Consider the following 21183-nt stretch of genomic DNA (forward strand, 5'->3'; position numbering starts at 1 on the left):
CACGATTCCACCTCATTATAATTATTCGTTTTCTGCCTTTCAAGTTCCAAATCAAATATTTGAGAGGAATATGTTTAAAGGTACATCTTGCACTCGCTGAATCTAGATTGCAAAATTCTAGACATATATATCAATAAGTGCAGCTAAACATTTTTCCTCCTCAAACCCACAATTTTGGACTATAATAACAGGATAAGAACGCGAAAATGATAAGATAAATGCACGTCGAACCTTTTGTCAAAATAGCCTGAGTTGGTAATCAGTATTTACAAAAAGATAGGATATAAGACTCAGGTTCCAAATATAGGGAAAACAATCATCCCCATGCCTGACTGCATTAGTAGCTTCATGACAACCATTCAAGTCAAGGACTTCCAACTTTTACTGTCACCACCATCCTGAGGTAACATGATCTCTCAATTATGGTCATGACATGTACACATGCAACAATCACAGACCTGTTGCAGGTTGCAGCGAAAATGTGGAAATCAAATACTAACACCAAAAATATTAACACCTTTTTTTCAAAAATATCCATTTTGCATTCGGCACATGCCAAACTTGCACAGTTTCCATTTCTCCTTGGTGCACGGGTAAATGGAAATTGTTCAGAGCTAAGCATTCGATCTGAAGGATCCCCAGCTCAGAAAGACCACAGGGCTGCAATATAGATATACGGTGACGTACTCTTGGTCAGCTTCGCATGAAGTAAACAAGCACATTCTAATGCAAGCATAAGAAAGGAGTTCCTATACAGACAAACTTGTGGCTTTGAGAACATAACATCTTGTTGTATTCACAATGCACTACACACCAATTAATATTTTGCAAGCTGATCTTTACAATAGATTGGGCTCATATTTACACATTTTCCATCATCCGTCCCAGGAGAATTACAGTTTAAAACTTCAAAAGTCTAGTCAGAGCAAGATATACAACAACTCAGAATATTGTGCAAAGAAGTCTACTGTACAGAGTCAGCCAAATGAACCTACACTGTACAAAGTCTTATCAGAAGAACTAACCATCTATAGCACAGCCCCTTCTTTTAGCTGACTACTGATTTTGGCTAAGCTGGTCAAATTCCAACTGCACAAGAAAAAGATGTAGGAACCTCAAATTTTGGATGTATGAATGGTATCACAAATACAACATATGGCAAAAATTTTCATTTGTTATAGTAAATCAAGAACGAGACAGACCAAAATTTTTACAACAATATCTACTAAACAAAAATAACTGGTACAGATGACTAAATCGTGGTATCTAATTTCCTAAATTTTTGCATTTGACAGAACATATCCTATTCCTTTGCAACTAGGAGTTATTGTAATTTCATCAGAGAGGTCAACCCTGAGTATTATCAAGCAAACAGTGTAGGGCATGAAATGATTACTTGCTATGGCACAAAGTAGGAATGTTGGTTGAGTTCATAAGTAACAAGCTACAAGGATTAGCTATTGGCATCATAACGAGGTTGTGTACTGTCCAAATTAACAAGCAATTTAGGGTGTCCTAAAGAATACACACCTTCGCCTGCTCATGGACCAACTTCATTCTTCTGTACTCTTGTTGTGCACGATATGAACGGAACATAGCTTGGACCCGTACGACTGATCTTGTGACACGTTCTTCAGCTTGCCCCTGACTGATCCTATAAAATTCTTCCTCTCCAATGTTTCCAGGTTCTGCATCTATTCTCATTGCTTCTGTTGATTCAACTTGGATGCCGCGCAAGCCTTTCCTTTTCAGACGCCAACGCAGTATTGCTTTCTCAAGTATTCCAACTGACCATAAGATTTTGTGGTATTGCTTTCTAACTTGGTGACCTCGGAATGCAGCCTGAGCATATATTATTATTGAACCACATTGAAAAACAAATAGGCAACATGCCACAAAAGAAAGATATGATGGTTATGCACATAAAGTGAATCGTGGACCTAATCAAATAATTTTTATTTCAGATGCATTAATCCTAGGGGCCCTATCCTCATCATTGCAAAATTGCGAAGAGCAAAAGTTATATCTTAGGCTATCATGATAATTAAAATTGCGACAAAAAAGAGTAGTTTCTCCCAAATGCTTACTTGTATTCTGATCGCTTGCTTGCGCATGTTCAAGAAATCATTTCGTATCCTCCGTGTACGGAACTGACTTTGTATGCGTGCAGCAGCTTTCATCATTCTCCGACTCTTGTAGTTCTGGAAGGCATGCTGAATCTTCAAAGCAGCAACTATCTGAGATGCTTCCATAACAGGGCTGGACAATTGAACTTCTTTAGTTTGAAGCTTGAGAGAACGCTCCCTGAATGCAGCTTGTATACAGGATGCTGCATCAGCAGCATTCCTGTAGGCTGTTAATGACTCTTTTAAACAAAGTTCTTGTTCACTGAGATTCTCAAAGTTCACATTTTCAGGATTCACTGGTTTGTTTGAGGTAGGCGTCACAGGTGCTATGTTCCCAGACAGTGACATAGCATGAAAATGTGCAGTTAATCCTTTTTCCGCAAGATATGCAGCTAAACCCTCATAGCCTTGCTTGGCTGCGAGATCAGCAGGCGTGTATCCTCCAGGGGACTCAGCAGTGGGATCTGTAACCAAGCTTGGATTTGCACCAGCAGATAAAAGTGCAGCAACCATGTTTTGCCTGGATTAATGTATTAAAGGCTTATCAAATCTAAAAAGGTTAACATCTTTTGAAAGAGTGAGATCTCATGCAAGAGTGACAATTTAAATCAAAAATCCCAAAGCTATGCACTTGATATGGTGCTAAAACTATACAATTCACACATGGAACTTCACTGAGGAAAAGCAATTGGAAAAACAGATTTCCTTATTTTCACAATTACAAAATCATGGTTTGAAGTTTCATCCAAACTGAGACATTTCATCAAAACATTTCACGTTCCAGTTCAATCCAGTTCGAAACTAGAAATTAGAACCCTACATAAACATACCCAATAGGGGAGGCTCATTACTTCAACTAGTCCCCGTGTCTTAAAAAGTATGGTTTAGATTCCAAGCTCGTTTTTACTAGAATCCAACTTATACCTAACCCGATATTAACCTTATTGCTTACATGCTATTAGATATTGTGAAATGCAATAAAGAATAAGATAAATAAGACTATTTATCAAAAGAAGTCTGAAACCGACCCAACAAAACCAGAATCAAAACTGACCGAAACATTTTATTTTTTAACAAAGCTGAAACAAGAACAGAAATGAAAACTGAGAACCATGCACAAAATAACTTCTGATTAGAATTATTCACAATACTTGAGAAATAATATTCAAGAAGATTCTTAAGTCAACCGTCAATCACAAGTTTCTGCTGAAACTAAATAAGACAATAGTGACTGCCAGTAATTGACAATTTGACACAAGTATGACATGTAAAACCTTAATATTGTAAAAAAAAAGTTAAAAACTTCATACCTCCCATAATACGCAGCCCAATGCAGCGCTGCCCATCCATAAGCATCTCGAAAATCCAAAGACAGTCCTGATGAAGAAAACAAGTAAACTGACCACGTATAATCTAAGATAGCACATAGATGGATAACTCCTTGGCCTTGAGAATCATGGGCAGTTGTTTTACATCCTTCAGCTACTTTTTCCAAAAGCCATTCTTGTAACTTATTTTTCAAAATCATCTCAAATAAGTCTTCACTAGAAGGCTCACAACCACTTCCTAGTGTCAACAGATTTGACCAAAATTTTTGAATTAAAGGGGATGTTTTAGATGCAAAACTTTTGGCTTCTTTCAAAAATTTTGGTGGAATCTTGTTGGACTGACTGGAAATATTTCTGGTTGTAGAGAAAAGCAAATGTGCAAGCCTCATCTTCATCTGCAAGTCTTTCAAACTTAGCTTCCTACTATCATCTGCTGATGAACCCACGTCATTCCACAAAGAATTTGGCTTAGACCGATAATCAAAACTCACAATTTGGCTGATCGGTGTCTGACCATCCAAAGTCAAAAAGAAATCCACAGTTCCAGGTATCTGTGGCTCTACCATACACCGGTAGACGCCTGGTTGAACCATCTCGGCAGCAACACATTTCTCGCCAAAGACACAATGGATATTGGACTCCATTAGATGTTTGGATTGTTCATGAAAGTGACCGACCACTAGGACCTACATTTCATAGAAGCAACGGTATCACCAAAATATAATTCTACATGCAGTGTAGATGCACTTGATCCTACAATTATCACAAGTTTCTAGAAAAATAAGCTTTCTTCTGATATATTATCAGTTCCTCATGAGTTGAAGTTTATTCCTTGTCTGTTCCTTCAATTCCAATATTATATTTAAAAACAAATGGATCAAATTGTTGCCAATGTAAACTATGATGTCTGCATAAAATAATGTATGTAATATGGTCAATCTCTAAATGACTAAAGAAACTGTATCTTACTGCTGACAAACATATTCCGCAACACAAAAACCACTTCAACATTTCTGATCTTATTAAGACCAAAATGAAAAAACCATTCATTGATTTTCTTTTGCATATCTCATTTTCTAAAAATTTAAAATTTCTCAAGGATCAGTCCAACGCCTTTTCATCATATGTAGGAAAGAACAAGCAAATGGTGTAATCCAGGTCCCATGGCCTTTATACATCAAAGAGTCGCGACTCTCATCAAAGTGCCAGCACATAAATTCGTCATGTACATGAAATTGTTATGATTGAACATGAACAAACAAAATCTCCTGATTGCTAAGCCAAATCACATTGGATACTTGACATCAGAGCCTAAAATAGAAATTTATGGACTCGAATAGCGATATAGCCATGAGAAGGATTCTTCAAAAGAATAATTCATCAAGCACCTCACAAATTAAAAGCTAGTAAAGGACAAAGGAGAATAGGTAATGCTAATAAGCATGTCATAGTGACTTCCAAATTACATGCAGACAAGAATATAAGTCAAACGGATATAAAGACTACAAAAAATAAGAGTATAACGACCTTGGTTTCTTCTGTGGAATAAGCCCATCCAGGAGAGATGTCAGTTATATTGAAAGATTGTTTCTGAGTAGATGACTGATCCATCAACGCAGGAATATCTGATTTGTCAATGTCCAACCTCCGGTCCACGTGATCTAATAAGCTAAACCTATCTGTATTCATGTAAATTCCCTGTCCAAAACTGTTCTCACTTAATAAGATATCATCAGCAATATTGTCCAGGGTCGCATTGTTGTCCAAAGAATTTATTTTGAATACATCTGTTTGACAATTTGGGTCCGCAATCTTGATGAGTTCTGACTCGTTCTCCTCATAGTTCAAAGCTTGAAAGTAACCAGAAATTGTTTGATCAACTTCAGTAGCACCGTTTCTAGTGCTAGAAACTATTGGAAGCTGACAAGGAGATACACCCTCAAGGGCCTCAACAGTGCCACAGGAAGCAAGAAAGCTAACCTGTCAGGCAACCAGCAAAAGCACTTCATCAACACTGTATACAGTATAAAAAACATTTGTCCCTGCAAGCCCACAACCCCAGCCCATGTCCACCACAGTCACCATCCCAAAGTGTGCACATAAATATATATATATATATATATATATATATAATATATATATATATAAATATATATATATATAATACTTATTTGTATACATATGAAAGTTCATAAGAGTCCTGTATACAGAACTAATTCCATCATTAGTAGATTTCAATATATCATTGCATATGTGGCCATTGGCTATTTCTTGTGAGATATATTTGTATGAACTGTAATGTTGCAGTAAAAGCATATAATTGTGGTAAAAAATTGTTCTACTTACATTCTTTGCGGAATTCCTCAACTCACTTGTAATATGTTGAAGAGATGGGAAAGCAGCACCTGTCACATGGCAACCATGGTTGGAATTCTCTAGTAAGGAGTGTATCTGTAGAAAGGTTTAAGAAAATACCTTCTTGACTAAGAGTAGAATAATTTGGTGCAGGTATCTCCACCAGATCCTGCCATTCCAATGTGTTGATATCATGAAGAGTGGACTGATGGCTTTGAAGTTCTGCATAATAAATGAAATCAGGAGATACCTTCAAGTTAAAAAGAGATCACATCATAAACTTGAAACTTGAAAGCAACTAGATAACCAAAAATTTTAAAAAAAAAATCAATATTTCTGCTTAGAAGAGTGAAATTGTAGATTCAATTCTTTTACAGAAATTAAAGGAAAAGAAAGTTGGAACACTTTGCAAACTAAAACGCATGTTAGCAAGTGAACAAACAATTCATAAAGATCTTACGAAGCACTACTACTGCATGATAAAAGAGAGATTGCATGAATCCCAAATGGTATATACTTCCAGTAAGTCATGATTATTTGTCTCACCAGTATGGATTGCATTATCCACTCCTGAGTTTATTTCTTCTGACATTATTGCGGACCCAGAACCTTCTGAATGGGCAGAAGCAGAACTTGAAACCATTGGTGTTATTGGAGAACCATGAGAACTTCTGTTGGTTACAGATAGAGCCTCAGCATAATCTACAGCTGTACGAAGGTTTGGGAGTCCATCCTGACAAAAGCATAAGGGTATAATTGAGACAACGAAGTTTACCAATATTGTCGAAATCAAGTTACATATCAACATCATGAGGTTAGGAGGGATTTGATTGAGAGGCAATCAGAAGTACAAGTATACTGTTATTCAATTAAAATAGAAGCTGAGATATCTTGTTTCAATGGAGATTCTTTCAAAAAAAACAGTATTGAGTCCTAAAGATTCGGACCAAACTAGTTTAAGGGCCAGATTTTTCTTAATTATGAAATATTTATTTTAATTTGTTATTATATAACATATATTCAGTGCCGAGAAGCAACTTCACTAATTAATATAGATAAACAGGAAGTTCAAGTAGATGTAACAAAATGTTACAGTGAAGACAACATATTTCTAATGTTTCATGCCAAACAATCTGAAAATTAGTATATTTTAAACATTTTATTACTGATCGTCTTTAAGCCTTTCAGGCTCATGCATCAATAAACAATGGATGGACAATATCGCACTTATTCTATTGCCAAGGAATGACACGCTTCAAGTTCCAAGAAGAATCAGAAACATGAAACGGAAAAATTAAATGAAAGAGTTAGAAAATCTACTTAGATATATTGAAACATATTTCTAATATTTCATGCCAAACAATCTGAAAATTAGTATATTTTAAACATTTTATTACTGATCGTCTTTAAGCCTTTCAGGCTCATGCATCAATAAACAATGGATGGACAATATCGCACTTATTCTATTACCAAGGAATGACACGCTTCAAGTTCCAAGAAGAATCAGAAACATGAAACGGAAAAATTAAATGAAAGAGTTAGAAAATCTACTTAGATATATTGAAATTTCCATTCAATTCTATGAAAGATCCACTGCTACTAAAATAAGATAGAGGAAAAAGACATTTCTGAATATATAGGGGCACTTGCTCAGTAGAAAGTGTGGTAGTCATAGAGTAGGTTCACAGCATATGAGCTACCAAAGTCAGCTAACGAATTAAATATTTTAATTGTATATCATGTATGTATGTTTTCCTCATAAAATACATTTGTTTTAATCTCCAAGATTTTGAAATTCTTGACACTATTCAAATTTAATCTCCAAGATTTTATTTTGACAAAATTAAAAATTGAATATCCAAGACTTAGGTTGATATCGTAATTTCAGCCCCCTTCAGCATTTAGTTGAAATTTGATATGGATGCATCCACAGGAATATGTTGCTTTCACCAAATCTGATGTAGGCAAGGATATAATTATAGTTAATGTCATGCTTTCATCATCTGTTAAATGGTGAGTGGTGATTGTAAAATGGAATGCTTATGATCTATGCAAGAAAATTTCCTAACTTTTCTTGGTCAGTTGGAAGAAACATGGCATTATGCTCCAATAAGAAATCTTTTAGAGAATACAGCATCTTCAAAGAAAAAAAATTAATTGCTTCACAACATGAATAATGCAAAACGGAACACCATGAAGAGAGTTAGAATTCATGCACTTGCTTTTACTTTGCTGAAGCGACAATCATAGATGTAAACTGAAACTATCTTTTATGGTTGTGCCGATTAGCACGCCTCATGCCAACTGGCACTTGCTGTGCCGATTAGCACGGGAAGTGTGGGGTTCGAAATATGTTTTATTAATCCGAAATAAATTTATTAGAGTGGTAAATCTAAAATATTCGATAAGGTCTTCTTTTATCGTAACAAACATGATATGCCATACGGAGTATTAAATTATATTACAGAGTGATTAATTATTAATATTAGTTAACAAATATATTCAATCATATTATGTGTTGAATATGAATAATATTTCAATTTGATATTTATTATATCTATAATAAAATAGGCTATTTAAAAGAAATCTAAAAATAAAAGACTCTAATATAGACTTTAATATATATATTCAAACCAAACACCAAAGATCAATGTGCCGAAGACCCAAAAACATCTTTAAATACACTAAAAATTTAATTAAAAGACTCATACCTGCCCTTTAATAGTAAACCATTCAACAATAGCATAATATGCTTCTATTACAAGGCATAGACTATATATAACAAGTACACCTTGCATTATCCTCTCCATATATTTCATAATGGCCTTAACAATAACTTAATCTAAGATAACAAAGAGTTCACGTTGCATTAGCCTCTCTACTATTTCATTATAGCCTTATCGATGAATCAGTATTTGACATGAGAACAAAGTAATTCACCCTTGTGAAACAGGAGATCAGAAGCTTCAACTAGATTTGTCAAGTACCACCTCACTATGTTCATGAACAAGGTACAAGAAAACAAATAAATGAAGTTATCTTTGCTATATATGCAGCATCGATCCACTAAAGCATACTCATGAAGTTTCTTGATTATCAACATTAACATGGAATGTCTGATGCAAAAAATAAAAAAGAAAGAAAGTAATGATAATAATAAAATGTAAATATCTGAAAGGAAACAGAGGAAAAAACCTCAGATGTTTGACGATAATGTACAAGAACTATACGCTCCAAATTCCTGAATAAGCAACATCCATAGGATCATGTCAACTGGCATTGTTAAATGATATAGTCATACTACTACTTCAAGCTGGATAAATATGCATGGCATCTACAGTGGCATTTAGGAATTACCTATCATCGAACATTGAAAGGAAAAGAAAAGAAAAACAAAAGAACTGAAAATCAATACAACAAGACACTTGCAGATCTGTCTAACATTTTGAAGCTATTTATGACATTGAATTGAAAATGAAGGATAATACATAATAAGCTTATTTATCACCTATTAAACAATTATGAACTAATATTTCTAAATCCTGACAGCAGGATGTAAACCTTGTCATGCACTTATGCCAATGAAGTGTTATGTATGCACTGCACTACGTACATCCATGAAGTATTCCAAAAATGGAACTTAAACCCCATCATAAGACCCCAAGGGAAATCTGATGAGAAATAGGACAGCAGAACTACAGCAATGCAAGTTATCCAAAGCAATGCAGGAAAGTTCCTGATATTATTTTCTCCTCTGATTCCACATACTAGTTAGGTGGCCTAAATAGAGTGTAGAAATGGACAAAAGTGAGTGTCTCATATCATATTATGTGAAGAGCGATAAAGAGGGATGAAATAACAGGAAATATAACCAAATCCGGTCATTACAGCTAGTCTTGCTGAGTGTTGTAAATGCAGTAATTAACAATGAAACAGGACATGTAAGTGAAGTCCTCACAACATCGGTTGGCTTAAGCAGACAGGTCATCCTCAAACACAGATGATGAGACAACTGTTTGTGCAGAGTTTAAAAGAATTGACACTCAGAAATTTACTTGATCTGTGGTTAGCATTTAGCAATCTGTGCCCATATGGCAACTCTAAGTATAAACTAATTTCATTTCCCCTTCAAAAACTTCACTGCCAAATTCCTAATTATGCTCCACAAGGCCTCAAAGAGCATGTGACTGGAGGACAAAGGATTTTAGATCCAGTATTCAGACATTTTTAAAGCTGCGAAAGAAGCTAGTAAGGCCTGTATCACATCAAGCATGTATTCAATCCTCGCAGATAAAAATTACAATCGGAAACAAATATAAAGCAAAATCTGCTTGGAAGAGAACGGGAACATACTTATCAAGCAACCAATAACTTCGACGGTAGAAATTCGGATCATTCTCTCCACGTGCATAATAAACATGGATTGTCTCTTCATTCCCAACCTACAACACAAAATCCAATTGATAGTTGAATGCCGTTCTTAAGCAGTTTATATGGAAAACAGAAAAGGACTTTAGAAGTGACAGTGGAAAGCCAAGGTATCCTACACATTTCAGACCAAAGGAAGCAAGTTCCAATCCTCTCTAGAGTCTGGTATATCGATATTTTTCGGTTTTTCCTCCATCAGATATGCTGCAAGATTCTCTTGCAAACTAAGTGGCTATCACACTTTAGTCTTACTATTTCCTACCGGGTAAATTTTAGTTTTCAACTCTATCTCGAGACCATTAATTGTTATTGTCTTATCCCAGTCTAGATCGGGATCAGTGGGTTTGGTTTAATTGGGCAAGATCCACGATAGATCTGATCCAAATCCGACCCGGGGACATTAATTGTTATTGTCCCCACTCTGATGATCTCTCTCTCTCTCTCTCTCTCTCTCTCTCTCTCTCTCTCTCTCTCTCTCTCTCTCTCTCTCTCTTGCTATTTCTTTCATTGCTATACAGCCATTGTTTCTCTTACAGAAAGATCTAGCTCCGATGAATTCCGGCAACGCAGATCTAACTCCGACGAACTCTGGTATATAATTTTTTTATTTTTTTTATTCTCTCATTTTTTTATTTCTTTCACTCTCTCTTTATCTTTCTTTTTATTCACTGCACCATAGTTTTCATTCTTTTTTTTGTTTTCTTCCACTCTCTCTCTCTCTAAACTCTTCTTTCACTGTTAGCAAATTTTTAATTTTTTTCTTTTGGTTTCTCTCTCTCTCGGTCTCTCCTTCACTTACTAGTTTTCTTTTGTTTTTTTTTCTATACTCTCTCTAGTCTCTTTTTATTCACCGACATCCGGATACTTTTTTTTTCTCTCTTTTCTTTTTCTTTTTCTTTTCATTGTTCACTGACGGCAGCTTTTCTTTTCTTTTTTTCTTCCACTCTCTCCTTAGTCTCTCATTTTCTCTCTCTCTAGTCTCTCCTTTTCGCTGGCAGCAAACTTTTTCGTTTTCTTCCCTTCTCTCTCTCTTTCTTTTTCTGCAGCGACTTTTTTTTCTTTTTGTTTTCTCTCTAATTTCCTTTTTCTTCATTGCACGACAAGTTTTTTTTCCTTTTTTTTCCTTTTCATTTCTTCCACACACTTTCTCTTCTTCTTTATTGCAAAGCATGACAACACTCAACAGCTTTTTTTTCTTTTTCTTTTTTGTTTTCTTTCATTCTCTCTCTTCAATGCACAATTAAACATTATTTTGTTCTTTAAATTTCTAAATTTTATTTTTAATTTAATGTTGATTTAAGTGTTTACATTTAAATTTAAAATGACTCTAAGAGAAAAGTCACAAGATACTGACATTGGCTGACAATATTGTATCCCTCTTAGTCAAGACAAAAAGTATGTCAAATACAATTAGTGTGGAAAGAAAATAAATAGCAGTGTCAGCCGTCTGAACAAATATTTGGCTGAAAAATAAGGACATATAACAACTTATACTCAAATTAGTTTGGAAGTCAAAATAAAAAAGTTAGCTCATCCAATATACAAAAAGAAGGATAAATAAATTGCACAAAGAAGAGAGCCAATGATTCGTCAAAAATTGATGCATAACCATAAAAACATTAATGATGATAGGCTGATAACAGTGAGTAGAGTGGGGAGAATGATGATGAGAGATAGATAAAGAATACAATGAAATAAAGTAAAAAAACACAAAGAGATGAGAAGAAGCAGTGGTGGTAGCTTTCAAAATTCTATATCAGTTAATAACTTAATATAGGAGAAAGATAATATGGAGGGCAGTAGTTCTAGGACTCATGGTGTTATATTCTTTACGACGGAGTTTGAAAATATTAGACCTGATGGATACAAACTTATGATGATTATAATAACGACAACCATAGGAATTTACGATAATTAGCTCGGTATTCATCAAAGTTTTAATTTTTTAAGCAAGTTAATACTTTTTTAAAATTTTACGGGTTTATATAAGTAATAATAATAATTATTATTATTATTATGTCATTTTTTTTTCATTTTTTCTAAAATTCTTTTTTTTGTATTTTTAGATAATTTTTAAAATTTTACGTAATTAAAAAAAGTTTAATCCGATCCAAGCGGCCAATACAGCCAATACGTATCATTTCCTCGAAAAGCCAATCCCGATCCCGATTTTTTGAATCTTGCACTTTTAAATCATAAGTAACATAATAAAGTATTAGTTTCTTCCTTCAGCAATTCAACTTCAATTGTGTTTGTGAGTTAGTGTACCTAATATGAAACAAAGTTGCTTTTCAAGTGCATTTGTTTCACATCATAAGCTTGTCGTTTCATCAGCACGGTATGAATCATAGGTTGGATTTCATGACAATATATACTTAAATCTCCTCTATTTTCCACATCAATAGTTTCTACACATTAGCACTAGAATATTCTTCTTTACTCATCCCACATCTTTTTAAGCTTTATAATGTTAATTAGACTAGTCAATCAAATTAGCCTAATATCTCCTAGGCACCTAAAACCTTCATAGAGATCACATAAGACAGACCAGTAAAGTTTCAAGTCACAAGGACATCTAGATATAACAAAAGGATATATCATAATGTAAAAAGTTTTTGAGTTGCAATAGACTAACTTTTAACTTCTCATGGGCTTCTTGGACAGTCTTCCCATCTTTTTTTTTCTTCCAGTCATGGCCATCTTTACGGAAGTTCCGCAGCACTTTACGATCAAATAGAAGAACAGTACCACCTGTTTACAACAATTAATCAAATTTTAAAACTGTAAGATATGGTTCCCTTAATAGCAATACATTGCTACACTATCCTAAGAATAGATAGCAGAGAAGTTTTGCTGTAGCAACATGACCAAACTCATGGCTTCTAAGGTAATGGAGATGCATAGACAAATAATATCCACACTTGTTACTGCAAGTAGAACACACATTCGCTCCAGGTGTATGTTATACTTTCATTCAATTCATAGTCTCCAGAAAGTTCGTATTTGCTAAAAGGTTAGCAGAAGAAACAAAAGACAAAACCTGATTAGAACTTTCAATTGCTAATAAAACTCAATGTGATATCTTCAAAATTCTAATTCAGTCCAATAATAAAATAACTTTAAAAATCATTTCGATACTCATTTAATAGAATAAGTTTGTTTCACCATTAATTAGAGACTAGCAACCCAGGGTAAGAAATTTTTCCATCACAGATATCTCCCACATAATCATGGAAATGCCAAGTCATCAAGCAACATAATCAGCGTATCATACAAAACCAAGATATAAGCAAAAAGCTATGTCATCTCAACTTCTCAAGGTTTGGGGGGTTCAACTATACTATCCAATGTGGTATTTGATGTTACTAGGGGTGAAAACGGGTCGGATTAACTCCGACCCGACCCGCTATCCGACCCGACTCGGATCGAATTCGGATAAAAATTTTCTATCCGATTCGGATTCGGATACGGATCGAATATATTTTTTGGATTCGGATACAGATATCGGATATCCGTTTACCCGCATATTTTTTTAAATGATTTACAGTTTTTAGTTTGCTTATTTAAATAGTAAATATTAATATTATTACTAATAATACGTTATATATTATTTCTAGAGATTAATTTCTCTAATTTTATATATTTGACATACAAAAAAACTATTTGTTGTAAAACTCTTAATAATTTTGTATTAATTTTATTTAAATAAAATATTATAATTACTTTAAATTCAATCAATATCCGTTTAAGATCCGATCCTTTATCCGAAAATTATCCGTATCCGTTTAGTTAGAATATGGTTTTAAATTTTGCTATCCATCCAATATCCGTATCTGAATCCGTATCCGAACTAAAAATACGGATCCGGATATGAGTTGAGCACTATCCGATCTGTATCCGATCCGTTTTCACCTCTAGATGTTACAGATTCATATTAACTTAAACAGCTACCAGCACAATATGCCAGAAAAAGAAATTCAAGAAATACCACTAAGAAGTTGGCATTGTTGAACAGAAAAGTGCTATAAAAGTGGTCAATGATCATTCCCTTAAACAAATGATACTTAATATGCCAGTTAACGTCCAATTTCTTAACTATCAGATAAATAGAAGCCAATTTGGTATTATAATAGCCTCACAAAAATTCTCATTTCCTACTATAGCAAGTCTATGTTCTCATGATAACAAACAAATATATAGGTGACTTTCAATATTGCACCAAAAAAATGTAAACGCGGGTCTCAGCTAGTCCATGCAAAAGTGAACAAATAAATGTGCACAGGAAAGTCATCGAAAAGTGAAACAAGAAAAGCTCACTAGAAGATCCTTGAACTGAGCTCTCAACAGTTCAATACAACTGGGAAACACACAAACACATACATAAAATCAGAAAAGTAGGCTACTTTTGAACAGAGAAGGACAAGGGTTTACTTGGTGGCTTCTGAACTGGCTGAGGTTCGACTCTCAGAAGTTCATGATTAGATAATATTGCATGAACTTCATTGGGCCGAAACCACCTGGTTTTGGCATCTGTCTTTAACTTCTCTATAGCCAAATCTGTTCATAGAATACAAATCATGATAAGCTTACATGTGTAAGGAAAAAAAATGGAGAGTTATCTAGTCAGAAATAAGTTTCTATTTGGTGGCATGATTAAATGGATAATTCTCTAAAGCTTGGTTATAAGTATTAAGAATAAGAATATCAATAAATTAGTTAAGCCAAATACAGGAGATATCATTAAAGAAGTGGGACATTAAAGGAACTGATTTCTAAGGAACTAAAACTTTCACTAATACTTATTTTAAAAAGCTTAGGATTTAGATCTGAAAATGATACTACTTATATGAATGAGAATTCCAATGGTCTCCAATCATGTCTTTTAGACCTTTTGTAGGTTATGCAAACCCTTGACCCAACACAAAAGTTCCATGAGTTGCTGACCATCTGGGGATGGCATGCTTGGTCTTATGCTGGACCGAGATTGTTTAAATTGAATAAACACCATGACGTTTCTGATTTCTCACATAAATTAGGGGAAATGAGGTTTTAGTAGTTATGGAGAAACTTTATCAAATACTAACAGATAGATAATCTTAGTAATAAATCCTATAGAAGAAGCGAGATCCTGATGAGGATTATGTTAATCAACAGGAAGTCAAGTAATACGGCAATACATTCTTACGTTTACCATTATAAACAGACGATTTCCTATTGATAATTTCTCAAGAACAAAAGAAGATCCTGCAACAGGAATTTCTACCCCACAACTAAAACCTAACAGCAAAATCCACTCAGCATGTCGTAGATTAAATAAGATCAAATCAAGAAGATAGTAAAAGAAACAGAAAAGCAGCAAAATCAAAGGCACATCGAGAGCCCAAGAAATCACAAAGCAAATGATTACGACGAAGAAAATCATTCCACCGCAAGTAATCTCTGAGCTCTCATCGTCTTTTGACTCCAAGAAGAAAAGTACCAAATTTAGCAACCAAACTTACAATTATTACCTCCAATGTATAGGAACGAAGAAAAAATTGATGTAAAGAAGAGAAGAGAACGTCAATCTGAATATTTATGGCGTTCAAGGCCCTATGCAGGACCAAGAATTAGTGAAGGCCTAAATTGTATAAACACTGTAATGTCTCTCACGCAAATCAGATAAATTAGAGGTTTCCCTAATTCTGGATAAAATTGAAGTATAAAAGAATTGCAGTTTCTTGATTATGTTCATGCTAACTAACAAGATCATATGAAAACCCTATGATCATATAGAACCATAATTCCTAGGAATAGCTCCTGGAGAACGAAGCAAGATCCACTCTCAGCACTTGAACCCCCACAGTTACAACTCCTAGAAGCAAAAGTACCACTCTACATCTCACAGATCAACCAAGAACAGCTCGGCACAAGAGGACAAAGTACACGGATAGCTACACTGAGAAGAAAGGCGCATCGAATCAACGAGAAACGCGACGAGATCAGGGAAATCCTGACAAAATACAAAACCCTAAGTCCCGAATCGACCGGGAGATATCGCGACCAAGAAGCGCACCTGCTGCCGTATGAAAGCCGTGAATCTCCGCGTTGACTAGCCGGCGGCGCCCCCCAGCTTCCATGGCGGAGAACGGAGAGCTCCAAGAAACCTTAGAAGGGAGACAGAGAGAGAGAGAGGGGGAGGAGAACGACGACGAGGTCAAAGGAAAAGAGACGTCGGAGTCAAGATATTTCTAAAGATTCATACGAGCACAGCCGGGAAAAATGGGTAAGAGGAGTGGTTATTCTCCGGGCGGAATATATTCTTCAGGTTTGTGATCAAGACGGCGAATCTCGGCCGTCGTATTGTATACTAACGGCCGTGATTTCGACGTGCTTCTGGATGACGTGTCTGAACGCAATCTGGCACAATGCGCAAGAAGAATAGCTAAGCCGAGGTTTTTGGGAAGGGGGTAGAACATTTGCTATCAGAACCCTATTATTTACTCTACTTGTCCTTGGGTCCTTCAAAAGCTTTTTTACAATTTTTAAAATATTTTTACATAACCACCCCCTTAAAACTTTTAATGTATCATAATTACCGCTGCATTCTTTAAATACCAGAATTTCCGCTTTAGATGTTTTGATTCCTTCAAAATTATCATCATAGTTAATTCTTAACATAATATTTTTAATAAATATATTTAAATAAATTAAAATATCCCACCTTTTTTAAGTTTAAAATATAAAATATTTCATCAATAAATTTTTATCTCATATAAAAATAAAGTATTCTTCATTGTACTAGCTAGTAGTGAGATAATATTGACTTAGCATTCAAATTTTTAATTAGGCAGCATGCCAATACAAGCTTCCGCTTTTGGGACCAATGGGATGAGGGTCTTTGGCTCAAGGAGGGGAGGGTTTAGACTCCAAGCCAAAAGCCTGGCTAATGGCTCTCATTGATGTGACACTGTGGCAAATTTAGAGATATCTTAACCGCGTATCCTTCTCGATTGAAAGAGAGGATCTTAATCATGTTAATCGTCGAATTCTAACATTAACCAATTAATACTTTGAACACAAATTTGTCGAACCCACAAAGCCAGCTAACTCGGATATCCTAATCCGGTGGGAACCACCTCTCTCGGGGTGGATTAAAGTGAACACTGATGGATCATTTATTAGCAAATAGGACAACAGAGGGGTAAATTTTGTGGTTCGACAACCTAATTGTGCTCTTCTATATGTAGGTTCAAGATGCAACTTCTTTAATTCGGTATTAGCAGCAGAAGCAATGGCAGTGCGGGAAGCACTCACTTTTCTCCAGAACAAGAATATCCCTAATTTAATCGTTAAGTCAGATTCGCTACTGCTGGCAAACCGCTTAACAACAGGGTCAAAGACTCCTTGAAATGTTCAAGTTCTAATTGACAACATTAAAATCCTAACCAGCAATTTTCAAAATTGTAAAATTATTCACGTCCTTAGAGAGGCCAATTGGTCTGCTAATTGGCTTCCTAACTAGGGTAGAACCATAAGCTATGGTTGTACCTGGACTGAGTCGTTTCCTTCCGATCTTCTACAACTTTTGGCTTATGACTCGAAATGAGCTTTTTGTAACCGTTGGATTTAATAAATAAACATTCTTCTCTTTAAAAAATATATATATAGTTTTTTTTGGATTTAAATAAAATTGATTACTTAAATTTAAATAACAGATTAGTATTTTTAAAATAAGACAAATAATTCTGTCGGCAAGTATGCTGTTTTGTAACGTGTTTAGTGGTAAACGTTTTTTCTTTTTTCTTTTTTAAAGAATTGAAACTGTGGCGTCAACGATCTCTAACATATAAAATAGATGTGTCGGACTAATAATTTGATATTATATGTCTAAGAATAAAGTTAGAATCTTGATGTGCATATAGATAACATATATTGGTGATGGACACGCCACAGCTTGCTTTTTGGTACGGTGATAAAAGCATATCAATGCAAACATGTATATATATATATATATATATATATGGTATATTTTGTAGTTTATGCACTAACTGACCAAGACTCCAAAGTTGAGGCATAGTCAATATCCTTATCAATGTAACAAAGACTTTAAAAGAGTTATGAACTTATATTTCTGGGAAGCCAATTATAGATCTTTGAGATAGAGGGGTTCTCTTTTGAACTTAAAAAGTCCTAAAGCAGTGTGCAACCAACGATAGGCGCCGCAATATGAAATTTTCTACAATAGACGAGACATCCTATGTCATTGTCACTATGAGTGTCCGAGTAGGTGTTGAAATCTTCTTACACCTGCATTATAAATTTAGAATACAACGTGGGGTTCTCAATAGTGCCTTGTGAAGTGGGGAAGGAGACGCTTTGTATGAACTGCTGCTTGTCCTTTTTCTCTCATGCTGTTGTTGCTGAGACCAATCATATGTATACATGTATGTATATATTGTCCTTCAGAAAGTCGTAGCTTTCATTCTGGTTGCTAGAAACCACTGTTACTGAATATTAATAAAACGACTCAGATTAGTTAGTCTTATTTTTTAGTCTTGATTTTTTTAAAAATAAATTTAATTAATTTAAAAATAATAAAAAGAGTTTTTGTTTGTTTTGAGTTTAGAAATCTCTAAATAGACTATTATAATTATAAATTTTAGAGGGTCATTCGATCTATTTGCCATAATTTTATATAGGGAAGAGAGATCTAATATTTGAATACTTAAGGATATAATAAGAATACTTAAGGATACAATTTTAATTTAAAATGTACAGTTTTTTAATGTATATATTTAAAAAAACGCTTTATTTGTATATATATACCTTTAAAAATTGATATTTAGACGTATACCTTTCTAAAAATATCTTATTTGCATATACACCCCTCCTAGAGTTAATATTTGACTGTATACCCTTCTAAACAATCTTTTATATACCTTTTAGACTACATAAGACATTTTGGATTTTATATGTCAGATAACTACTAAATTGATCGTTAACTCAAACTCGAACTTTCCTAAGCTATGCTACGTTGACACGTCTGTATTTTCTTTAGCAGGGGCTTTCAGTCAGAAGAGAGCAGCAGATAGCATTTATTCCTACGTGTAGGAATATTATTCGTGGCCTCGCGATTTCCTGCATACTTTTCCCCTGTGGTCTGTTGCGTAGTGTGGCCGGTCGTTCTCGTCATTGAATGGTGGGTCGAGCTAGCTCATTAAAACATACGTGGTTCATGATCCTTGCAATGTGTGTATGTAATATATCACATGTGTCGCGAATGGTCGCATCAATATCTCCACAACATTTATTGCAGAAGACCACTATTTTAATGGCGATGGCGAGAGGTTTCGAAATTAAGGACAAAATAGTCATTTTAGGTTTATGGTTAATAAATATTTTACCCTCTCTAATTAGGCTTAAATTTATTTCACTGTCTATAGTTTTATCTTTTATCACTTTATCTCATATAATTATATTTAAATTTACATTCTTACTTTTTTTTATTATATTTAAATAATTAAGGATTGAATTTGAAGAAAATTATTGTACACAAAAAATTATAAATAATTAGATAAATTTCTTTACGTTGATCGAATTTCAACTAGCAAAATATATTGAACATATGTATATTTTCTCATATCTTAATTATCTGAAAATCTAATCGATATTATTTTACGTATGTTGAAAGCTTATCAAATTATCTATAATTTGTCTCTAATGAATATCTTCAAATTTGACTTATAAATTAACCGAAGATGCTGAAAGATAATTATAAGGCGGGTAAAGTTACACAAATAAAACTACAAGTGGTGAAATAAATTTAGGTTTAACCGCATAGGAATAAAAATGTAAGTTGCCTTTTATTTTCTCTTCCCTATCTAAACTTTCCAGGCTACTACTATCTTATTACTAATATATTTCTAGCTGGGCCATTGGGCTAGGCCTAAGCCCAATGTATTCTGGCCCAGTCCGAATTGAAAAAGGATTTTAATCATGTGGCTTGAGATAGTTGAGCTCATTTAACCAAATGAATCGTGTAAATCTCTCATTTAATATTTATTATAACTTAAATGGTGCGAAGAATATCCCTTTTCACCATCCTTCCATCTCTATCGTTTGCAAGGTTTCTCTTAACTTTCAATCTCCCTCGACTGTCAAGCCACCCCTCTTCTATGGGATTTCGACCATTTCGTTCCCCTCGTCTACTTCCCTTAATCATATCCACAATCCACCTTCATCTCCATACCCATCTATAACCCTAACATCCACTCCACCCGTCACCACCACCATAACTCACGTTATTCTGTATTTTCGTCCCTGAAGGGCGTAAATACGAAAGTTGCAGAGGAAGAAGTTACAGATATAACCCAATTAGTTTCGTAATTTTTTGACTACCGGAGATTATCTGACGAATATTTTTCCACGTGGACTGATTCTTGTGATACATTTAAATCTTAAAAAAATCTTAGCGTAGCCTATCTTTAATTTCAGGTCTTAACAATTTGATACGAGCCAGTGTGACAAATTCCTGCCATTTTCTCCCCACAATTGCAAGATCTGTGGACGAGAAGACCTCTTGACTTTGGTCATCATCTATTAATTCTAGACCTCTTGACTTTTTACATAGCGTGCTGGAAACTTTAGAATTTAAATTCCAAAGAGGAATCAAGCGTTTGCTTTAATTTGTGTGCGTGTATATATATATATTTTAATTTTTTATAATTTGAAAAAATAACTTTACTCATTTTAATATTTAACTATAACAAAAAAATAAATTTATTTTATTAATACGAAAAATATAATAGTTCTGACTTAATTAAAATTTTAAGGATGCATAATATATACAGAGAAAGTCCAAGGGAGCTAATAGATAAAATATTACTTTCACTAGTTAAATATAACTTTATCAGTTGACTCTCCCAAGAAGACTTGCCGTTGACTCCAAAGTAAGGAACTTGGGT

At 34.4% G+C, this 21183-nt stretch overlaps 1 protein-coding gene across 1 annotated transcript; it reads right to left on the minus strand.

The window, feature by feature from the left end:
* Positions 1-207: 207 nt before the first annotated feature.
* On the minus strand, positions 208-16599 carry LOC140762872 (calmodulin-binding transcription activator CBT). The gene is made up of 13 exons (XM_073100848.1): positions 16293-16599; positions 14669-14794; positions 12873-12988; positions 10163-10251; positions 9005-9050; positions 6356-6542; positions 5930-6031; positions 5801-5859; positions 4982-5434; positions 3437-4140; positions 2088-2646; positions 1531-1842; positions 208-1089 (listed from the first exon to the last, which is right to left on the minus strand). Exons 1-13 carry the CDS (start codon positions 16354-16356, stop codon positions 1057-1059), a joined length of 2850 nt encoding a protein of 949 aa, XP_072956949.1. The 5' UTR covers positions 16357-16599; the 3' UTR covers positions 208-1056.
* Positions 16600-21183: the final 4584 nt, after the last annotated feature.

The sequence above is a fragment of the Typha angustifolia genome, chromosome 7, assembly GCF_048772165.1.
Source record: "Typha angustifolia cultivar Huaian chromosome 7, ASM4877216v1, whole genome shotgun sequence".
NCBI lineage: Eukaryota > Viridiplantae > Streptophyta > Magnoliopsida > Poales > Typhaceae > Typha > Typha angustifolia.